We start from the raw sequence: 23,498 nt of genomic DNA, 5'->3' as shown, positions 1-23,498 counted from the left end.
AAAAAGAGAATAGCTTTCAAGTTAAAAACCTTAAAATTCTGTGTAAAGGTTTTCAAATTTAAAATTTACAAGTGGAATTTAAAAAAAAAAAAAAACACAAAACAGAAAACACTTGGCAGCCCTTGCAGAGTTAAAGGTCAATGGATAAGAACAAGGCAGCCATCGGGAGAAGACAACTCAGCATCAGAAACCAGACACTGTGGTGTCCAAAGGAACCTGATTTCCTGCACTTCTGGCATTTCCCACTGGCTTCCTTCCTTCCTGATGCAGCTCCTCCCTCCCACAGTTTTTGTTGGTAAAGAAGTTCCCTTTCTAGCACTGTCAAGATGAAACCACACAAATTATTCTATAATCAACCAAACAGTATCATCAGTTTAAGAGATACCCAAGTGTTTGGGGTTTTTTTGGGTGCTTTTCAGGGTGGAGAGGAAGTAGGAGGAGCAAGAAACCTTTGGAAAAGCACCTGAGATTTACTCTCTAAAGTTCCCTGGTGAGGTGACAATCCCTAATCAGCCCTCACAGGAATTGGTTTGCAGAACAAAACGCAGTTGTGTGAACAGACACTTCAGTCAACAAGTCAATGGTGCCCACAAATGAAGTGGTACCTGCAATTTTTGCCCAGAACTCGTGGATATGGGTTGGTACAGAGATGACGATGCTTGAGAAGCTACACTGAAGTCTCTCCTCCCTGAGAGGAGACCCCAGAGCTGCTCAGAACATCTCTGATGAAGACCAAAACCCACATTCCTGAGGCCACCTGAGGCCACATTTTTATCACAGGGAAACAATTTATGAAAATGGGAAACTTCGTGGTTTAATCATTGGACTCAATGGGCTCAGGAGCCCCTGGTGGTCTAGGGGTAAAGGCGCCGCGCTATCACCGCGGAGACCCGGGTTCGATTCCCGGTCAGGGCCACTCCCGGGCAGGTGGGGCTCGTTAGCCCTTAAAGGCAACCCACCTACGTCCTAAGGACCTCGCTGCCACCATCCAAGCTCGCTTGGCCCCGGCAGATGAACCTTAGGATTAAAGGGTGGGCTCAGTTCCGCGCACACTGTGTCTCACCTAAAAAATCCAATGCGCAGGCTGGAAGGTGTAAAGACCTTCCCCGGATCTTCGCTCGCGAAGACTGGCCATTATATATACAATGGGCTCAGAGGTCTTTTCAAACTAAAACAATTCTCTGATTGGATGTACTTGTAGGAATGGATTTGCCCTATATAGGGTGGAAGAAATCCTGCCAGAGATGGACTGGTGAAGGAAAAGAAGAAAACAGCTCAAGGGTTATAGAAACAGAAGTTTTTAATGTTGTTTAAACAGATCGTAAGATGGCTTTTCTGTATTTTGCAAAGTCACTGCTTCTCCTTCCCGACACCCCCCTGTGAAGGACCCTTATGCACGAATGTCCTGGGAAGATACCCTGAGGTCTTCGCATTGGCTTTTGTTCACTTCTTTCTATTCGCTGTTAACTCTTTACCTGATTGGGTTTTTCTGTGGTACCTTGACTTTTTAATTGGTCCCTTTCCAATCCCCTTGAAACCCATATAAACCCCCATCCCCAAATAAACTCGCTCTTTCGTCCGTCCCTCAGCCATGGTCCTGTGTATCCTTACGGGCTCATAGAGCCACGTGCTCGAGGGGCAGTTGGGAGAGCATTACACCTCCAGAGAATGGTTTAACCCCCAAGACCTGAAGGTGCCCCGTCTCCAAATCAGCCATCGTATGTACTTTGACTTATTATTTAATCCAGGAATTAGGCCCCACAGACTCCACAGGACACACAGACCCCATAAGCCCCACAAGCCGCAATGCCCCATAGACCCCACAGGCCTTATAGTCCCATAGGCCCCATAGACCCCACAGACCTGACAGGCCACATAGGCTCTAGAGTGTGAATTAGTATGAATAGGAATTAGTGTGAAGAGGAAATGCAAAGGAGCCAGTGGAACTCCAGGAATCCCACAAACCATCACAACAATGATGCTGTTCTGTACAAAAATCTATTTCTTCCAAAAACACCATCCTGGGACTCTCCCTGAGGAACTCCAGGGCAGTCCTACAGAACTGACTTCTCCTGAAGCACCAACTAACAAGAACTTGTTGCTGTGGAAAGCAGAAGACATCAAGCCACCTGTGTATGATGTCACCCAGCAAGGTGTTTATGTCATTGGAAATCCAGTGTCAACACCTGAAGAGTGTCCAGGACAACTCCGGAGCCCTCAGTTCCCACAGTCTGATTTGACCTTTTAGAATCAAGTGGGGAAAAACATAATCCCCTGGTTCATCCAGAAATCCATAGAAAGATTTCACATTTGGTTTCTATTCCTCTGCATCCACCAAAATCTGTGATTTTTTAATTTTTATCTCTGGGGGTAAAGTGTGGACACTTTTCCAGCAGGTTGTGACCACGGGATCATAGGCTGCTCTCCCTCAACTGCGTAGCTTGGAGCAAGTGAGTCTCACACCATCCCTTATCCCACTTCAGGAATGTGCAAACACGCAGCCAGCTCATCTTAATTATCCAAGGCACCAAGCAGAGGGGTGTCAGATGGCTCCTAATCAAAACAGTCCAATGAAATATCCCTAAACAACATAAATATTTCCAAGTCCCAGATTTGTCAGTAAACATGGGGATTTTAAACAACTTAAACAACTACCCACACCGTACCTCACCACCCCCAGCTCATGTCCAGCCTGGTTTCCTTCTCAGTTTTCAGGACAGATGAGACCTGTGGATGTGAATCCTTCATCTCCAGGCCTGGAGGGATCACACTGAATCATCCTCTCACAGAGGAACACACTTGGCAAGGACGGGAATGTAATCCCTGCCTCTCCCTGTGTCTCTGTCTGGGATTACCACCCAGTGGAGCTTGATCTCGAATCCTTTGTTGCCTCGGAGCACCAACACCCGGGGTACAGCCAAATCAGCCAGATTGTCACCGAGGGTCACAGCGTGGGGTACTCGGCCCTGATGCCAAGGAGGAGCCACTCGAGTTTTCCGAAGAGAAACCCGACGATTAAGGGCACCTGGTGCAGCTTCCCCATTGCCTACACCCAACTCTTCCTCCTCCAGTAGGTGTGACCCACTGAAACAGGGATAAACCCCACTGGAGCAGAGGAGCAAAGCGGAGAACATCCCTTATTCCTTCGTTTTTTCCCTTGGAAGTTCCACTCCCACGTCACTTTCTGCGGATCTTTGCTTTCTGGTGCTGAAGGGCACGTCCTGCTCTCTCTCTCAAACGTGGCCTGGAGGAGTTTATGTCTTAAATCTGCATTTTGTCTCTGTAATTAAGATTTCAGTGCCACACGCGAGTGGAACCAGCGCCAAGGGCTGGACGGGCAGAGCTCCACGACCCAGGGAAGGATGGCCAGCCGGGAACGCCAACGGAGCACGGCAGGAACAGCCAGGCAAGGGCTGGGCTGGAGCCAAAACAGGCAGGGATTGCTTCTCCAGCACTGCTGGGCTGTTATCTTAGAGCAGCTGAAGGAAAATGAACCGTTTCCAACTGGACAGCAAGAAAACATCAGGTTTTGTCTCTCCTCCCATATTTGAGAGAGGGATTACAGGGCTCAGGGCTCGTTCAAAAGCTGCCTGGGATGGAGTAACAGCAAATACATTCAGATTTCTATCAGCTTTTCTTGGAAAAGAGCTGGATCTTTTCCTCAGACTTTCTTTCAAATATCCAGAGAGTTAGAAAGGACCTGAGGGAGCGGCTGGAGCTGTGTCCAGGGAGGTTTAGGTGGGATATAAGGAAAAGGTCCTTCCCTAGAGCATGGTTGGGCACTGAACAGGCTCCCCAGGGCAGTGGTCATGGCCCCAGAGCTGACAGAGCTCAAGGAGTGTTTGGACAACACTCTCAGGGACAGGGTGGGATTGTTGGGGTGTCTGTGCAGGGCCAGGAGTTGGATTCGATGATCCTTGTGGGTCCCTTCCAACACAAGATATTCCATAATTCTATGAAGTTCTGAGTCAAGTTCTGGCTCAAATCACCTGATGAAGATGAAGATGTCCCTGCTCATTGCAGAAGTTTGGACCAGATGAACTTTGGAGGTCCTTTCCAACCCAAATCATTCTGTGATTCTACAAAACTCTGTCCAGAAAACGGATCCAGAAGAAAAAGCTGGATGCAAGCACTGTCTGCCTCATAATCCTCACCTCCCTAATTACTTTCCAAGATATTTATCACATGAGGGGCAGGATGTTTGTGGGATCCCTCTGGGAAGCTGAAGATGATTTTTTAGTAGAAGAAGAGCCTGAGCACATAAATCTCCTGTGGAGCCAAATACAAATGGCCTCGATGCACAGGGAGATCTGGCAAAGTTAACTGAGGGCACTTGATAACTTATATTGACCTTTCTTTGCATCAGGGCTGGCTGCTAAACCCACAAACTCAATATAAAACTGCTCCAGTGAGTACAGACAGCATTTACCTCCTTCTCCAATGCAAATAATTTCCTCTGTTCGTAAACATACAAGAATTAAAGTGTTCTTATTCTACTAATGGCAAAAAAAAAAGTCTCTCTTAAGCTCGACCTGATCTTTTCTAAGAGATTGTTTTTGCTGACAAACCCCCAAATGAGCCTTTCCAAGATTTTCCCCCAGAAGCACGACAGTTTTGCCCGGTTTTCCCCAACCTTTCAGGATTTCCGCAGAGATATTTGCAGTGCTTGCACAGGACCCCACGTTTGCTGGATCCATCAGGCAGCCTTGACATCACTCCCCGGCACGGCATTTCAGCAGAGTTTAAACAAAGGCCATGAAAAACCTGCCAAAAGCATCACATAATCCACAGGCTATGTCTATTCCTGACAAAAAAATGGAATCAGGGGTTTATTGTAAATGAAACAATGATCTGCAGAGTCTGGCCAAAATCCTATATTGCTGCTTCAACAAATGCTGGGCTGGATGGTTTAATAAAGCAAAAACATGTTGGATGGGGTGCTGGTATCTAAGAAAATGCAAAGCCAGGGCAGGTCATCATCTCCTCTCAGATTCCTTCAGAAAATCTCTGTATTGCTTCATTTTATAGGGACACAAATCCTATTATCCAAAGGGAAGATGGCTGTGCAGTGGTGTTGCATTAACTGGTGCAGCAGGGAAATTCCCCCAGTTGTCCTTGGAGGTTCCAGTACAAACCCAGCTCACAGAATTTGGGCCAAACTTCCCTTTGGAGAGGGAAAACACCTTAGTTTTGCCTAAGTGTCCCATTCCAGCCAGGCCGTTGGTTCCCTTCTGCCACTTGAAGGCCAACACTCCATTGGAGCTGTGCTTGGCCAACCCAGCTCCTGCTTCTCTGAGCCCTTCCACCAAGTCCAGGTGGACTTTTGCCTTCTCTTTTCCATGTCAAATCCTTGACTGAACCAATCCAGTGAGCCCTCTGAGCATAAAAACCAAGCCAAAACTTTCCCCAAAATAAGGAAGTATGGGATCACAGAAGAGGGGGTTTCTCCCATCACTTTGCTTTGCTCCAGACTGTCCCAGCAGGCACCCGGTGGCTGCAGGAAAGCAAGTCCAACTCTTTGTCAGCTCATATTATTTCCATTCTGTGACGATTTTCTAGTCTTAGCGAGCAATGCCAAGACCTAGGGAGGGGATTAACAACTTTTTTCAAGCCAATTCATAAGTTTTAGCAACAATGGGAAAAGCGAAAGTGTTCTCTGTGCAGTGACCACAGAAAAAAAAAAAAGGGTAATAAAAGTAATTGCCCGAATACAAAGTGTCAAATGTTTCAACCAGTATTTTTCGTGTCTGGCTGAGAAGAAATCATTACACTGAATGTGGAGAGTTGTAAGCAGCCAGCTCATGAGTAAAGTGGGATGGATGCTCTTTGTAATGGTGCTTCATCCCTTTAAACCCTTTGGTTCTCCCTTTTGGTCAAATCTGAATAAGCAATGACATCTGTTCAGGTCTGAAGAAAAATCTGCCCTTCCAGAAAAGAAATCAACTCGGAAAACGGGATTATTGCCTTGATTTCAGGGGGTCTGTTGAAAAGTTTACACTTGGAGGCAGCCAGAGTCTCCAGAGCCAAGGATAAATTACCATATAATGCAAATTTAAGAAGTAACACCACTTCCCAAACCCAGACATGTATTTCAGCAGATCAACCCCGAGATCTGCACTGCCCTGATTGATTAACAAGCATTTTATGTTCTCTGTGGTCATTTAACTTGCAAAGGGATCACCAAGATGAACACAAACCCATCACTTTGCTCAGCTACACCAGAGTCTCACAGTTTTTGGGTTTTTTTTGTGGTTTTTTTTTTCTTTTTTTTTTTTTTTGTTTTGTTTTTTTTAAATTATGAAAAATATTTATTCATTAATTTATTTTTCCAATCTTGTTGACACTACCTGGTTCCAGGCCATGGCATGAAGCCACCCTTGGATTTATGTGGATCATCTGATGCACCATTTCACATGTTCACGAGTAAAGAACATGCCGGTACCTCACAGGGTGGAGACGTTGCAGAAGAGTTTGTTTGCAAAGTCAGGCCAAAGACCCAAAGCCTGGAATGGAACTCTTTCAGATCTCTAAGTCACCCTCTTATCCAAAGCTTTTTTAAAAAACAATTACTTAACTCACTTGGCCACTTTCATAGGGTAAAATCAACAACATTCTCCTCCCAACTCATATTTTCCTTCTGTTTATTTCTGGCATCTCCAAGGCCAAGACACAAAGAGCATCCAGCTGCTCATCCCCAGACTTTACAGAAGCTTCCCCTCTCTGAATTCAAGGCATTAATGAAGTGTTATGAAAATCCCTGACAACCAATTCCCAAGTTCTTTAGGTCAGGAGACAACACAATTATTTAATGGAAGGAATGGGCAGAGCATCAGGTGCCCACAAAATGAGGAGCCACCTTCTGATGCTTATCATAAAATCAGCAGAAATTCACCTTCCAGACCATCCAGGGAGTAAATAAGGATAAAGAGAACTGTTGTTATAACCAGCTACAAGAGTAACATTTCAGTTACAAGCATATTAAAGCACTTCAAGTGAAGTGAGAGCAAGGAGAGCTTCTGGCCACCTCTGCCCACATCAGGAGGGGCTGAATTGCAGAATATGCTGACTTGGAAGACACACAAGGATCACTGAGTCCAACTCCTACCCCTGCACCTGCCCTGCAACCTTTCCTATTTAACCCCATGAACAGGATTTTCATAGAATCATAGAATAGATTGGGTTGGAAAAGACCTCCAAGATCATCAAGTCCAACCCCTGATCCAACTCTAATTACTATATCATGGCACTAAGGGCCATGTCCAATCTCTTTTTAAAAACCTGCCAGGGATGGTGAATCCACCACCTCTCTGGGCAGGCCATTCCAATGCCTGATCACCCTCTCTGTAAAGAATTTCTTCCTAACATCTAACCTAAACTTCCCCTGGCAGAGCTTGAGCCCATGTCCCCTTGTCCTGTTGTTGGTTGCCTGGGAGAAGAGACCAACCCTCACCTGGCTATAACTTCCCTTCAGGTAGTTGAAGAGAGTGATGAGGTCAAATGAAACCTGAAGCTGAAGAGTAGGGGTAAAAAACCTGCAGCAAAAACCTCACCAAAATCTTTTTCTAACTTTCCACTGGCAAACACAACCAAGAGGTAACACAGGACAGCTTACTCTGCAGTGAAACCAGGAATAAATTCTGGTATAAACCAGAGGTGGCTCATCAGGTGGGGACACACCAGGAGGAAAAGCCAAGCCTTACCTCCAGCAGCTCCGACACAACAGGCAGGATTTCAGGGTTACAAATATCAATGGAGTCATCCCTGTAGGTCTTCTTTTTGTAGCGGATGTTCCCCAGGTGCAGGATGGCTGACAGGAGAGAGAAGATCCTACAGGAAACACAGAGAATTCATTTTCACTCAGTTGTTTTTTCATAAAGTAAATTCAAAAAATCTCCAAGGGCCATCTTCCTATTTGGCTCCTTCCTCTCATTTTCAATCTGAAGTGTCCGATCCAACTCATGTCAAAGAGGTTTTCACTCAGTCAAGTGCCAGCCTTGCCCTGCTGTGCTTTCCCTGAAAATCACATCAAAGCCATGGTTACAAAATGACCCCCATGTTGGAAGAAAAACAGAGATCCTCGAGTGATCTTGATACCCAGATGAAATATTTATCGTGCAACTGCCTAAGTGAAGGGGAATGGTGGGCTCGGCCAGGCAGGTGACCCTCCTTAGTCCCCTGGCACACATTTGTCCTCTCCCATCTAGGTCGACATAGGAAGCCTACACAAAACAGGCAAAAATAACAGGCTTTCATAATATATAAGCAACTGAGAGAGAAGTGAATTTATCCAGCCAATTTTCCAGTCTGGGGGGCAATTTGGTCACTTTTAAGTTCTATCCAACTCCAGAAAAATAGGAATATCCTGAGTTTGAAGGGACACAAAAGGATCATTGAGTCTAACTCCTGAGTCATGGCTGACTTCAGCTATAAACCCTACCTGTCCCTCTTCCTACCCTCTCTGGGGAGTTAAAAGTCACTAACCCCAATTTGATTCCCAGCCACGCCACCAGCCTGGACAACCCCCCTTCACTTCTGCAAGCCAGTCCTTCCTTCTCTCCAAACTGGAGGTGCTGATTCCTTATCATGAATTACAGAGATGCAATTATTAACATTTCTCTGTTTCCACAGAGGTGAAACCCCATACTTTGGTATAAAAAAGCTACTTATAAGAGTACAGTAATATTTAAACTGCCTTTTCAAAGCTCAGCTGATAGTGGTTCCTTATCAGTGCTACAGATGTACAACCCCAAGCAAAATAAATTTGCTCATATAGTGAGGAACCGGCTTTATTTTTGACAAGCAAAATTCACCAGGAGAAACACAAGGAAAAATCACTGCACAGTAAACCAAAAGTGTGAATTTACTGTGCCATCCAGCTCTGCTGAGTCCTGACACTGAGTGATTTCTTTACTCTGGCAATTAAACCCCCTCACTGCACCCTCAACAAACCTTGTCGCTTGAAACCTGATAAAAGAAGCTGCTCACACTGGAAGTTTGTATTCCTGGGTTTATCCATGTGTGTGAGACAGATAGAGAAAAAGCAGTTTTAATTTCAGAATTGATTTGTTACAAGTGGGGGATAAAGGATGAGCTGCTGAAAATCGCTGGTTGGGTGAAAATGTCTTTGTGGTAATTTTTTTATGTCAAATTCATCCCAACCTACTCAAGACTTTCAAGCCAACAATCAACATGAGAGGAATTATCTTGTGGGTTTGGCTGAAGATGAGCCTCACAGAAATCCCTGCAGTCAGTGGAAGGTGCTGTACTGCAATCTAAGTAAAAAGTCCAGTTTTCCAACCAGCACTTCCAGTGAATTAGGGAGAAAAAAATGAGTCTACAGAGCTGCAACTGCCTGCAAAGGGTTAAGTTTGATGAACGATAATCAGGATTTCTGATTAAACCAGGATCTGGATTCATGACATGCAGAGTAAGCCATGACTATTCATGAAGAGTTGAAAAATACTTGAACATGTCAAGTTCTGCCAACGCTCCATTTGCATGAGGAGAATCGTTAACTACGGCAACGATCATGGAATCACTGAACGGCTTGGGCTGGGAGGGACCTTAAACTCAACTCATTCCAGCCCCTGCCATGGGCAGGGACACCTTCCACTGTCCCAGGTTCTTCAAACCCCGTCCAGCCTGGCCTTGGACACCTCCAGGGATGGAGCAGCCACAGCTCCTTCCCAAGGGTCACGTTCACTCAGGTCAGGCCGTTATGGAGGGAGGTGACCTCAGCCAATAGCATGGAAAATGAACTCACTGTCTGCGTGTCTTGGGCAGGAATCCCACCATCTCCATGGCCAGCTGCAACCGCTCAAAGTCGTGCTTCAAGTCCTCCCCTTCCACCGAGAAGCAATCCTGGAAATTCCAACACAAGGAGTGAGCACCAGGAGAAATTAACTCAGGACGCGTCCAGATGGCCAAGTCAGCACTCCAGAAACATCCCTGTGTGACCTCCAAGCCTCTGATCAGCAACACTTCCAAGCTGGGACTGGAAAAATTACATTTTGGGCTAATTTTTCCTGGAGATACATCCTTATTTCCCAGGTTTAACCTCTAACACAAGATGAGTTGCTTGGCAGTGTGGGACAACTCACAAAAGGGCTGTGAATTAACAACCAGATGAAATTTGTTTCCTATTTGCAGGCAGTTTCTTCCATAATGAGTCCTGGTCCATTAAAAATTCCTATAACTAAAGAGGAAAAATTCAGTTTTAAAAAAAAATCCACATAATTTCATGTCAATTATCAGTGAATTAAACCCTGTGTGGGAAAGCTTTAGATTTGTTTTTCACAAACTTTATTCTAATTCCAGGGAAGTTATCTAAAAATGCAGGCATTGGGAGAATCTGAAATCCAAGATATTTTATACTTCTTGGAGGCTCTTTGTGTGTCTGAACAGTTTAGTTTTTTCAGATAATGCTCAGAATATTTTATTAACACTTCTACAGAGACTTTCTGCAAGTTACTCCAGGGATAAATAAATTCTGTTAAAATTCTATAAATTCTAAAAAATTCTATTAAAAATCTACCAAAATAATAAAAATAAAAATTTTACCTTTCAATTAATTAAAAAACTGAATCCACATAATTTGTGTTGATCCTTTTCCTGTAAATCACATTTATCACCCAAGCAAAAATTTGAGTAAATAACTTGGAAATTCTGGAATAAATAGGTTATGTGAATACTTGGGAAGACACTTGGACTCCCTTGTAGCCCAGAAAATAAACCATAAATACAGAATATAGAGAATGAGGTTATTTTATAGTAGCAGCTCTGTGTCTTGCAGCATTTAAAGCCTCACAACTGTATCAGCATCATTACAGCCAGAGCTACTGATTAAGGGGGAAATCTTTATTGAAAATCTTTATTTATATTGCTTTTGTATTTAAATAATAATATTATTATATATTATGTTATCTCTATAGTTTAAATGTTTGTTACAACAGAGGAGACTACCCCACAGCTGTGCCCTCCTCTTGACTAAAAGCCAGAGAAGAGCAACTGGACAAGAAAATCGACAATTTGGAATCAATTGTCCCCAGGGACAAGTTAATGCTCCATGGACAAAGGGAATTTGGAGCTGTTGAACAGGAAAACCACTTAAAGCACAGGGGCTGAAAGGAGAAAAGAACATGCCTGAGTTAGGAAACGCTCCTTAGAAGAGGGACATTTTCACCTTTTAGTAGGAGAAGGTTGAAAATGCCCATTTTTAAGAGCTGTGTGTCCAAAGGAGCACAAAGACACCCACACTATGGAGCGTCATCAATGTGGTTATTGACACCACAGAACTTCAGGATAAGGAGTTGTCCCTCCTGAACTCCAGCCTTGGCTTCCTCAGCCACTGCACTGATGCTGAGGAGAACTTGGGTGCATTTCCACACCTGTTCTGGTGGGATGTGGGGTGGGCAGGACAACAATAAACCCACAAATTCTGCAAATCAGGCCTTTTGAAAGCTTTTTGTAAAGACACCAAGGGGTGCTTTTGGTGGCAGTGCACATTCCAGGGGCCGTTTCCATCTGCTGGCACCGTTCCTCCAAAATGAAGTCACGAGTCAACAGCAAATCCCAGGGACGGCTCAGAAGTGGCACAATCTCAGCCGAAGGCAATTTAATTGATGATTTACATAACAATTGCCCGACTCATTAATCCGCATGGAAAGGCTTTTAGTAAGTTCTCTCCCTAAAAGCGGATGCTCTCCGCAGCGTTCCAGCCCAGTACCGCTTCCTGATGGATGAGAAAGGGATGATAATTATAGATGAGAGAAGTTTCCTTGAGATTCGAGCGGACAAGTCCATCCCCACAGACCAAATGTCCTGCCAGGGCAATTAGCTTCCCAGTAAAAGGGGGTCCCCTGATTCCCATCCTCACATCCATGGATTTCCACGGAAAGTTTAAAGAGGATAAAATAGAGTTGCTTTATAAACCATCCACCTGTAGTGGGTTGAATCCATGGAGGTGGGGAGAGCTCCAGGGTAGGCTTGAGAGTGACTCATCAGCTGAAGCAAAGATGTTATTTCCCAGGATTATCACAGCAAATGATCCCAAATAAAACGATCCTAAACAGCTGAACGGTCAAATTGTAATGACACGTGGGTTTGGGGCTGTTTTAATCGTAATTTCTCCAGGAAATTGTCCCAACCCAACCCTAAAGCAACCACGGGCTTTGCAACTTATAAAGTGCATTTAGAACAGCATCTACTCAGCACTCCCTGCTCCTGCAGGACTCCCAAGGATGTTGATGGATTAAGGATGCCAATCCAATATCCCACATTTTTAACATTGGGAGGGTTAGATCCCCTTTCCCTCCCCCTCCTCTACGGACTTTGCAGGGAAATCTTGGCTGTTTAGACACTTACTTAGCCTGAGTGAAGCCCAGCCCTTTCACAGATCACCCCTTACTCTTCCAGATGCATCAGCAAGAGCTTGGCAACCATCAAGCACACAGCAAAATGAGCGGGAACCACAGGCAGCTGATCCCAAACATGCTCCCACATGCAGGACAGAGCCCAGGGAGCACCATGGGCCACACAGACCCCAAAGCACGTAACCAGCTGAACAGGGAGAAGCTTCCCCATTGCCCTTTTTGGGGTGATCTACATGGAAAGGATGATCGTGTCAGCAGAAGTATCTCAGGAAAAGGAATTGTTTTTGCACTCTGAACAATATCAGGATTTGATTTTCTCACAGATGGTTGGGGGGTGTTTTTGGTTTGTTTTCCCCTGGAAGCCGGAGACCAGCACGAACTGATGCTTCTCTTGGGGCTGCAAGAGGCTGATCTGCTGTTTTTCAGGAAGGAATTTCAATTTTCATGTTGCTGCCACATCACAATTCCCATAAATCATCCCGTCTTACTATCAAGAAGGAACAAAACCCCCTTAGTCTGTAAAACTAAGATGACTAAGACAAAGAGCAGCTTTCCAGATGGAAGGAACCCAAAAAGGGCGATGGAGAAAACCAACTGGACCATCACAAGCAGGAGCACTGCAGGGCAGAGGGGAGTTAATGGGTTAAGCTCAGGCTGGCTTTGCTCCCCCAGGGAGAGCAGCCCTGCCCCAGCAACACGGCCCACACGGGTTCTGGTACTGACCGGCTCAGAGTCATAGCAATAATCATCCCAGCTCTGGCTGAGGGGTTTCTTTGTCATCTGAAAGCAAGGCAGAGCGGGTTAAGTAGTGCCCAGACCCCACACAACCCCCACGACCTGCTCCCTGAGCAGGGTAGCGACGGCGACTCTTCGAGGACAAGAATCTTTTCATCGTTCCTACCTCGGATTTTTTTCAGGTAAGATTTATAATCCTTCTGCATTCCTGGTGCTGATTCGTGCTCACAGTGTTGCTCTCTCACATAAGAAGCTTAATGGGTTTGAAAAACTTTTCTTTTTCTCCAGAGTTGAAGAAACCTTTGCTTTACCTGAAGCTGAAGGACCACTGATGGAAAAATCCCACTGAAGAGCAGATTTGCTTGGTTTCTACTCTCAACCTCTGCTCCAGGTACATGTAAGTGCTGCAAAAGTGAGATTCTTCCAGCAGCATTCCAAAGCTTTTTAGGAATTTGTGTCTTTTTCCAATCAGACAGAGGTGGAGTTGAGAGAAGTCGAGGCACATCAGTGACCAGTTCCAGGAGGGAGAGAAACTTGGCCCCAGAGTTCCTGAGGAGTTCAAAATAAGGATCTAAACCTGCAAACCACTGATTTAGAAATGGAGAAAGGTAAATAACCAGCACAGAAAATATTCAGTGAGTTGCAGAGTACACAGAGGTGGGTGCACCTGCCATCGGAGTGGGAGATGGAGAACTCACCAGAACTCAGGCAATAGTTAAAGTCAATTTGTGTCTAAAAAACTATTTAAGTCTGTATTTCCAACCTGCTCCCTGTATTCCCAGCCCAGTAACCTGAGGAGCAGCAGAGTTTGGTGCAATCTCTGACTGGGTTATTTCTGCTCTGCAGTGCAAAGTGCACGTTGTGTCAGAACACACCGGGAGGAGACAGAGAATCCCAACTCAAGGACTGAGTCACCCCTGCACTTGAGGGGTTCAAATACGTTATGGTTTCTCAATATTAATATTTCATTTTCAGTCGAACACTTCATTTCCTGGTTCTTTTCACTTTTAAAAGGCAGGGACTTCTCCAGGACACAGTTAAGAAGTGACTGGAAATGCTCAAGGCTCATTTTCTAATTTCCCCCTGATATGGTTCCCAAATATCTCTTTCCATTTCTCCACTGTCTCTTTTTCCTTTGTTTTCCTTATTTTCCTTTTCCCCTTTGCCTGTAGGGCAGGGAAAGGTTGATCCTGCACTGTCAGATGGTCTGAATGTGAAACCATGCCCTGCCCACATCTAAAGGTACCATTTTCCCATAAGTCCACAGTGGTAAATGGTCTCTCCAACTCTAATTATTAAAAGTAAAAAACCCCAAAAACCTGAAAACTCAGACTGTCATCATGTGCAGGGAAGTCCATACTCCGCTCCCCTCCTCCACTGGAGGTATCTCAGCATCCTTCCCCAGCCTACTTCTCCCACCAAACCTTCATTTAGATTAAAAGAAACATTTCACCCTAAATTGTAACATTTCCCTGGTTCCACCTACCATGTGCCATCAGATCTCTGATTTTACTTACAATATTAATGCTCTTAAAGTGCTATTATATTAAAAAAAAAAAAAGGGGGCTGTAATTAAAAGCAATGTTTTCCACTAACACCAGACAACTGGATGGCCCAACAAAACCTTGGAATGTGCCAAAACATTCCATCTTGGCACGTTCCTGCCGCAAAACCGCAGCACAGATAGTGCTGGAGACCACATCATGTTCTCCAACAAATGTGCCTGAGGCTCCAACAGGCAGCAAAGAGCCTGCAGCTCTTGGTGTGCTCCTTGTTTGGGCAGATTTCCCAGTCCTGCCACTCCAGGGTGGGAGTTGCTAACGGGACAATGGATTCTGGTATTGATCTTTAAAAAGATCTTTAAGAAGCCCTCTGGTAATTGAGATTATTCCAGAGGGAAATCGTATCTCTAGAAAGACCAAAGGCCATTTGGGCTGAGCTGTGGGTCCAAGTTTCTCTCCAGCTTGTGGGTCAAACCACTCTTCATTGCTCCTCATGTTTCAGGGCCAAGAAAATTATGATCAGTTAAAATCAAGAGATGTTATAACTCCTCCCTCACATATTCCTCCTTTTGCTCTCTGAAGTCCCTGTCCCCAAGCACCAGTGGACAACTGCTTAAACACCTGAAGTCAATCAGTTTATTATAAAGTTATTATCATAAAAGCTGAGTTTATTTGGCTGTTGGTAACACCTCATTAATTCTTAATTCCCAGATTTTCAATGGTTGCTGTGGTTTGATTTCTATTAATTGTTAAATTCAAAGCCAGCCAGCAAGCTACAGGATTAGAACTACCTCATGCAAGGGGTTATATCCAAGTGTCCCACATTTCCCCCTTCCTGCTGCTCAGTAGACAGATGTTAATGAGGAAACAACATTCACACAGATAACAGAGAAATTATTACTGTTTCTCCCTCCAACAATTAAAACCTCCATATATTTAACATATCCCAGGGAGGGAAAACACTGATTATTTCCCCCACACTACCAGGTGTTCACATTGTTGAGGAGGAATTATTTCCAGTGATGGGAGACTTCCTGTAAAGCATTAGGAAAACCTATTTTTACTACTCCACCCCTTTTCTTTATTAGCATTATATGTCAGCAGTAGAAAAGGCAAGGCCCTGTATTGTATTCCTGGATAGAATTCCCACCTGGTTGAGGTAATGATATTCCTCTGGCTGCTTCAGATGAAATGCTGATCTCTCCTCCTCGCTGGCTCCTGCCAGAAGGTAATAAAATACATGGTAGTTCCTGGGGACAAAGGAAAAAAAAACATGTTAGACCTGAAAATAAACTGCAGCACCAAGCAGGGAGGGATGGAAAGCTCAGAACCTGAGTCTGCAGCTTCCAAACTCGGAGCTGACACAACATGGAGATGGTTCGTACCCACCGTGTGGGTATGGAAAGGATTCCATGAAGTCATGGAGAATGTGATCCCTCTTTTCCATCCAAGGGCATCCACTGCCCTAGAATCTGCTTAAAGAATTCCGAGCTGGGGTCTCACGTTTTCCTTCAGAACCATGTGTCTGTATTTGACAGAATCCCAGGATCACTGAGGTTGGAAAAGACCTCCAAGGTCACCGAGTCCACTCCGTGCCTGATCCCCACCTTGTCCCCCAGCCCAGAGCACTGAGTGCCACGGCCAGGCCTTCCTTGGACACCTCCAGGGATGGGGACTCCACCACCTCCCTGGGCAGCCCCTTCCAATGCCTGATAACCCTTTCCATGAAGAAATTCCTCCTGATGGCCAACCTGAACCTCCCCTGGCACAGCTTGAGGTTGTTCCTTCTCATCCTGTCCCTTTGTCCCTGGGAGCAGAGCCCGACACCCCCCGCCCAGCTCCACCTTCCTTTATTAGAATCCCAACAGATTTCCTTGCAGTGCAGGAATTACTATTTTTAATACCTTATTACCATTAAAAAGGTAACAACTCTGCAGTTGCATTTCAATAAGACACAACTGAAAAATCTTCAATTTTTATGGCTGCTCAAATATTCCAAATGCTTGAATATTCCTGATGCTAAACCCACCCCAGGGACACTCAGCTGTTCTGCTTCCAGACAACCCTACCACAGATTAACACTATTTCTTTCTAAAATTAAAACTTTGCTTTCATATTGGATGCTTTCCAAGAGGATCCGAGTTTAATCATCTTGCAACACCCAAGAGGACATTTGTCAGGGCTGAAGATGCTCTTTAACTCCAGGATCAGCCCTGGAGCATTCCAGAAAACTCCTCACACATCTGTCTCCAAGGAGAAACACAGACAGAAGTGCCAAGAGTTGAAAGGCAACAAGAAGGAGAAAAATTATTTAAAATTGGAGTATTAATTACTGAGAGAGGAGAGGAATATCCAACAAATAAGATGTTGCAATTAGGAAAGAACAATTCGCATCAATTCTATATAATTTTGGCTTTTTCTAGAGGCCCCTTGGAAGGTTCCAGTGTGTTAAGAACTGTGAAACAGAATTAAAACAGCATCTTCTCCCCTCCCCCCCCCCAAATTAGATAATAAACAGCTCACAAGTTGCACAAAAAACCACATGGGATGTAAGAGCCCATCTGACATGAATCAGAAACACAGTGAAAATAGAAACAAAATCTGACAATATTCTGCTGGAAGGTTCCCTGCCCACAGCAGGAACAAGATGGTCTTTAAGGTCCCTTCCCACCCAACCCAATAAACCAAAGGCTGTTGATAAAATAACGGAGTTCACTTTCTCCGGGTGGCACAGCTCTCCCTAAACAACAAAACATAAACACTGAGACAGAAGATGCATCATTTCTCTTTGCAGCACAGGGTCAGGAGCGTGGAAATCCTGCTCAAGCAGGCGTTTAAGGCATCTGTGCCACAGACAGGAGTCAAACCCATCACTGGAGGCAAAACAGAGGCACCTACCGCTCGTTGTGCTCCTGGTACACCAGGCGGGACTTCTCCAGCAGGTACTTTTCCACATAAGCTCTGCAAGGAACAAAGAAAACCGTCATCCCTCGACCTGATACTCCACTTAAACGAAGGCAGTGTCACCGGGGCTGTTCAGCCTCGGTACCCACACAAAGAACTTGCAGCCTTGTTTCACTTAGTTATATAAATTTCTTCCTCGGCAGAACAAGCCCAATATTATGTTTGGCTTTTGAGGTTTTTTTGGTTTGATACAAAGCCAACACTAACTTGGATCTGAAAAACATGAGCTCAGATGCATCAGCCTCCGGGCAGGGAGAAATGTTGACAGCAAGGAAGGAGCTCAGATCCCTGTTCCATCCCAGTCCAGCTGCTCACAGCCCAGGAGTCGTGCACACGAGGAATATCTGCCCGCAAAACTCTGCAAGATGAGACTTAGTTGCATTCCCATTCCCTCTTCCAGGAGAGTCACTTCCCACCAAAAATTCAAGTTCTAAACTCATGGCTGCAGTAAAAAATAAACAATTGGGAAAGCTCCTTACTGTAGTTTACGTTTTCTCCCGAGAGCCTCCCCAACAAACATGTTCAATTTACATATTAAATCCTCTGTTCAAGCCTGGCGAGTTAAGCGGAGCCTCCCCAGGTTTTTTTCTTCCAAACAACCCTAACCAGTAATGACAGGGATTTAGAACCCCGAGCTCTAAGTGGTACTCTGATGATGGAGCTGTGTTTTTCCAGCTACAGATGCCCAGTGATGTGGCACCGACAGTAGGGGCCACGTAGGAACCAGCAAACCCAAGGAGTCTTGGGATGGTTGGACAAGGAGGTGCCTCCACACTCACTGCTCCAACACAAATGGGGCAGCCAGACCTATTTATAACTTACATCAAAATAATTGGCCCTTCCTTCCACTAAAAAAATAAAATAAAAATCATTTGGATGTGCTGCAGAGGTTCTGCGAAAATTCTTACGACAACTTTTGGGAAAGTTGTAGAACTTTTGGGAAGTGGCAGATCCAACTGCCCACGGGATGGCCTTGCTGGACAGGAGGAGTAAAGACAGATAGACAGCAGAGCTGTGTTATTCCTCTGGCTGAAAGGTTTACTCCTGTAGGGAAGCTGAGAACAGTTTGTGGATATTCCTCACTGACAGGTACGGGGGGTTCTTAAATCCCTCACTTTTCCTTCCCAAGCCGCGCCATGAATTCACTGCAGGGTCAGGGAACAGAGGAATGAGAAACATATCAGAGCATCCCAGATCCCACTGGTGGGATCCCACTGGATAACAAGTCAGACACTGCTGGACAACAGCCTGCCCCACATCCATCCCCTTGGCATTCATCCCTGCCCCTGGCAGTCACCATAACACCCCCAAAAATACTCTCAATAACAAGGTGGGAAAAGTCTTCTAGAGGTCAACTGGTCCAAACCAGTTTTTAAATAGAGGGAAATTTGTAAATTTTTAAATTTTATTTTAGATTTTCTTTTTAATGGATTTTTCAATACAATTTTTGTAGATGCCCCTCTACTGCTGCTTTAGCCAAATGCTCATTGCTTAGTGAATCCACGTCCCAGGAACAACATCCATCCCCTCCTGGGACAGGATGATAAAAAGGAGAATCAAATTGTGTCTTAAAAAGATGATGTCTCCAAATGTTTTCTTTTTATTTACCATTTTCAACTACATCAAATCAACTTTTAAGAGTAAAAAAATGCCCCAGCCCAGGGTGGGTGAAAGCGTCGGTTCTCTGCTATTTCTGACCTCTGAAGAGAGGAAAATTCTGATCTGGGGCTGCAAATTAGTCCCATCAGCAAAGCAAATGATATGCAGAACACAGGATAAAAATCGATTTGTGTTGTGCTTAAAATCTGGGCTAAGTTTAAAAAAAAAAAAAAAATCTTTTTATGGAAAAAACCTGTATGCCAGGAAGAGCTGACATTTTTATTTAAATGTGTTTTATTTTTACTGGGGGGGGCACTGCAAGCTTAGAGCAGAGCACAGTCACATCACACCGTGCAACCAAAGGCCAAGAAAGCCCATTTTTTAAAAAGGAGAGAAAATTTCCCTTATTTTACGAACCAGAATATATCAATATAACGTTACAGGCACCTTTCTGCCAAGTATAAATAGAGGCCACAACCACAGCACTGCCACATCGTGTCAGGATAACACAGAGTTAAGGCATTTGTTGGATTCCTGCTCCCCTGTGCTCCAGGAGGTATTAAAAAATGAGGTTTTAAAAGAACTGTGCAGCAGAATTAAAGAAAGGGAGGGGGAAAAGAACATCAGATTTGACGTAGGATGCAAAAGCAGCAGGAAGGGACATGGAGAACCCGAGCTCACTGCAAAATTAATGGCAGCTCTCGGGGTGCCGTTGTTCTACTGGAAAATAACAAAAAAAATTGAGCAGCAATTCTCTCAAATACCAACAAAGTCCCAGCAAGAGATCTCTGAGCCAGCTGCAGGAATTACACAGCCCCTGGAATGTCGCTTCTACTCTGCGTTTCTCCAACTGCATTAATTAACCTGGACAAAAAGCAGAGTTAACAAAGCCCTGCTCGTTTAGAGCCAGCTCCAGTCCCTTGGTGATGACCTGTGTCAATGGGCTAAAGCCAAAGAGAAGGTCGGGTTTAGGTGGTTCCATCCCCTGCTGTGGAGGGGCAGCCACAGCTGCTCTGGCCAACCTGGGCCAGGGCCTCTCCACCCTCACACCCAACAATTCCTTCCCAATGTCCCATCTAACCCTGCCCTCCAACAGTGGGAAGTCATTCCCCTTGGCCTTCCCTTCCATCCCTTGTCCTAAGGGATGGAAGTCCCTCTCCAGTTCTCCTGGAGCCCCTTTAGGCTCCGGAAGGGGCTCTCAGGTCTCCCTGGAGCTTCTCTTCTCCAGCTGAACACCCCCAGCTCTCCCAGCCTGGCTCCAGAGCAGAGGGGCTCCAGCCCTTGGAGCAGCTCCGTGGCCTCTTCTGGACTCTCTCCAGCAGCTCCACGTCCTTGTGCTGTTGTTCCCCAGGGCTGGAGGCCGCTCTGCAGGTGGGGTCTCACCTGATGGGGGCAGAGGAGCAGAATCCCCCCCTCTCCTCCTGCCCAGGCTGGGACCAGCCCAGGGCATGGGAAGGCTCTGGGCTTCCAGGGTGTGTTGAGCTTCCCATCCAGCACCACCCCCCAAATCCTTCTCTCCCCAGGGCTGCTCTCACCTTTCAGCTGCTGAAATAAACTGAGAAGAACAACAGTGGAGACAAGTGCCTCCTTGCAATGGTCTGGGAGAATAGAAGAGGCCTTCACTGCTCAAGGGCTGGGGTAAAGAGAGTCTTCAGGTCCGAGCCAAAGGCATGTGGGGATTTAGGCATTAATAAGAAGAGTTTGGTCCCTCACCCCTGTGCCACCATCATACAGCCAGAGATTAAACCCTCCCCTTGGCTTTCTCCTCCTGAGCTCGAGCCAGGCCGGTCGTTCCACGTCTGCTGCCCATCCATGCTCCAGCCCCAACCCATCCCAGCTAAAACATTCTCCTTTCCTGCCTTAACTCTTGTCTGAAGAGGAAAATTTGCCTTTCAGCTTCATTATAAACTTGAGCCCATGATTAAGCAGAGTTCCAATGGCTCAGAACCAGCTCAGGTTCCCACCTCGGCTCAGATACGCCACCATCTCCACAGCAGTGGATCTGGATATGCTAAACCCCAGGTATTTGTCTTTGCCTGCCTCCACTTTGGGAAACAGTGGCCAAAAAAATGAACCTCTTTTCCGTGTACCCCTGTCAGAGCTGGTTTAGGTTTGAGTAGATCCAGCACCTCACCCCACTCCACTTACCCTCGCACGGTGCCCGTCTCCTGATAATTCACTTGGATGAACTTCCCAAAGCGGCTGGAGTTGTTGTTATGGGCTGTTTTTGCATTTCCAAAAGCCTGTGGAAAGAAGGAGATGCCATCATTACTCTGGGAAAGCCACCACCTTGCCTTATTCCCATGGATCTCACTAACAACTTACTTGGGGGATTTTCCTATCATTTAGAATTAATGGAAAGGAGTTGGGGAAAGTTTGATGAATGGTTCACAAAATAATCCCACGAGCTCCTGGGGACCATATTCCTTTGCAGTTTTCCATTCATGAAGAGCAGCTAAACACTGGTTAAAAATCAAGCACGGGTTGCACAACAATTTAATATTGAAGGTTATTCCAGTCTGTATTAAAGTTGTGCTTTATTTATGTAAATAAATATAAACCTGCACTGCTCCAACAGGACTCTACATTTTAATGAGCTGGAGGAAGCTGCTTTTTAATTATATATGGAATTAGGGGGAAAAAATGCTTTGAAGGCCACTCAGATGTTAAACAATGTCAGAGACAGCCCCAGCACAACTCGGGGTATTTCAGCATCTCAGACACCCTCGTTTCCATTTGCTGCTCTTGCTTTCCCAATATCCAAACGCTTTTAAGTCTATTATGCAAAGGTTTTATACCAACCCTGTGAGGCACCAACTGCATAGAGTCATTCCTTGCCATTTAGAAGAAATCTCTGAACTGAAACTGCTGTTTTCAGTTGTGCCTCAAACACTTTAATAATCACCCAAACCACAGTGACAGGACCTGTCAAGGCACCAGGTCCAATTAATGCTTCATTTATTAAACTGGTTTTCTTCCTCACTCACCTCTTCTTCTATGCCAGATTTATTTCAGATAATTGTAATTTCAAGATAATTTGCAAGTGTTGCTCATGTATAGACATTTTGTGCTGGGGCTTAACATCAGAGTCCAGCTCCCAGTAGATTTAGCTCCCACTCAGCTATTTATTAGAAAAGATTAAAAAGGCTTTACATCTATAATCTGAAGCTTTTCAAATGACCTTAGCAGATTTAACTCTGCAGCTAAAAGCAGAATATAAAGGCCAAAAGAGATGAGATGTTGGTGGAAGGGCACCGGACACCTCCGGTCCCTGCAGGGTCCGTGGTTCTTCCCAGGCTGGTTCGTTCCACAGTCTGCTGGGATTTAATGATTTAAGCACCGACGGAATAACGAGGTGATTCCCCCCCTATTTGAATCCCAGGATTTGTTTGAACTCAAGCTGTTGCATACGAATTCGCTTTATTTGACTAAAACAAGTTCTGGGATGGCCGAAACCTGCCGAGCGAGCAGATTCTGCTGGAGAGGCGATTCCAGAGCTCCGGAGATGATTCCAGAGTCACAGCTCAGGAACACTCCCCTGCAGAGGATTCACATCTTTTCAGGCTGCCCACACTTTTTTCCTCCTTGTTCTCCCCCCAAAATCCTCCCCACTCCCAGTGTCCCTCCCCTCCCCATCCCCAAGGATACCCACAGATCCACTGAAGCCTCCAAAACTCTCCCGGAGCTGAAAATCCTCACCCTCTCCCCAAAACAGGCATTTTGGCATTAAAAGATGGGATCTCTTTCAGATTTCCAAAGGATTTACGTGTCCCCCAGGTACTTCAGCGAGCAGAGACACAGCAAGAAGCTTATAAGCAGAATATGTTGAGACTGAAAACATGCAAGGGCAGCCCCTTGCAATTGGATATTAGTTTTAAATGATATTAAATTATGAGCATTTCCCTGCAATGGGATCATCCCTAATCTAAGACAGCATCTTAAGGCAAGGAATAAATGTTCTGTACACCTAATTAACGTTGCTCACCTAATTAACATTGCTCACTCGAGCCAGCAGCAAGATGAACCTGAACAGCCTAAACAGGAGGCAGCAATATTTTATATCATTTAAGAAATTTTCATCTAATTTAATAAAGAACTTAAGCAAAGAACAACATTAAAAGGATTTGCTAGTTCGACTCCCTGTGTTTGTACCTTAAGTAATGGCTCATGGAGAGAAACAAGGTCTATTTATCAGGATTTCTTTGGGAAGAGCCTTGCCTGGGAATAAATCCTTTTCACTCTGTAGCAAGGAGGAGAAATACAGGAGTGGGGAACAGCAAGATTCCTCTTTTTTTAGTAGCTTTTTTCAGGATTAACACACCAGACC

At 45.1% G+C, this 23,498-nt stretch overlaps 1 protein-coding gene across 7 annotated transcripts in view; it reads right to left on the bottom strand.

The window, feature by feature from the left end:
• MYO9A (myosin IXA) overlaps window positions 1-23,498 on the bottom strand; it is a 167,954-nt gene that overhangs the window by 87,435 nt on the left and 57,021 nt on the right. For 6 of the 7 annotated variants that reach the window (XM_050309995.1, XM_050309999.1, XM_050309998.1 and 3 more), the window contains exons 3-8: window positions 21,320-21,414; window positions 17,507-17,569; window positions 15,759-15,858; window positions 13,095-13,151; window positions 9,764-9,861; window positions 7,701-7,827 (exon numbers count right to left, since the gene is read on the bottom strand). In XM_050309995.1, the coding sequence (XP_050165952.1) occupies window positions 7,701-7,827; window positions 9,764-9,861; window positions 13,095-13,151; window positions 15,759-15,858; window positions 17,507-17,569; window positions 21,320-21,414 (540 nt within the window). The remainder of the gene's footprint in view (window positions 1-7,700; window positions 7,828-9,763; window positions 9,862-13,094; window positions 13,152-15,758; window positions 15,859-17,506; window positions 17,570-21,319; window positions 21,415-23,498) is intronic. The other variant, XM_050310000.1, reaches the window with a different exon arrangement.

This window comes from Myiozetetes cayanensis, unplaced genomic scaffold (genome assembly GCF_022539395.1).
Source record: "Myiozetetes cayanensis isolate MyiCay16 unplaced genomic scaffold, myiCay2020 scf14, whole genome shotgun sequence".
Lineage (NCBI taxonomy): Eukaryota > Metazoa > Chordata > Aves > Passeriformes > Tyrannidae > Myiozetetes > Myiozetetes cayanensis.
This window is presented reverse-complemented; position numbering and strand designations above follow the sequence as displayed.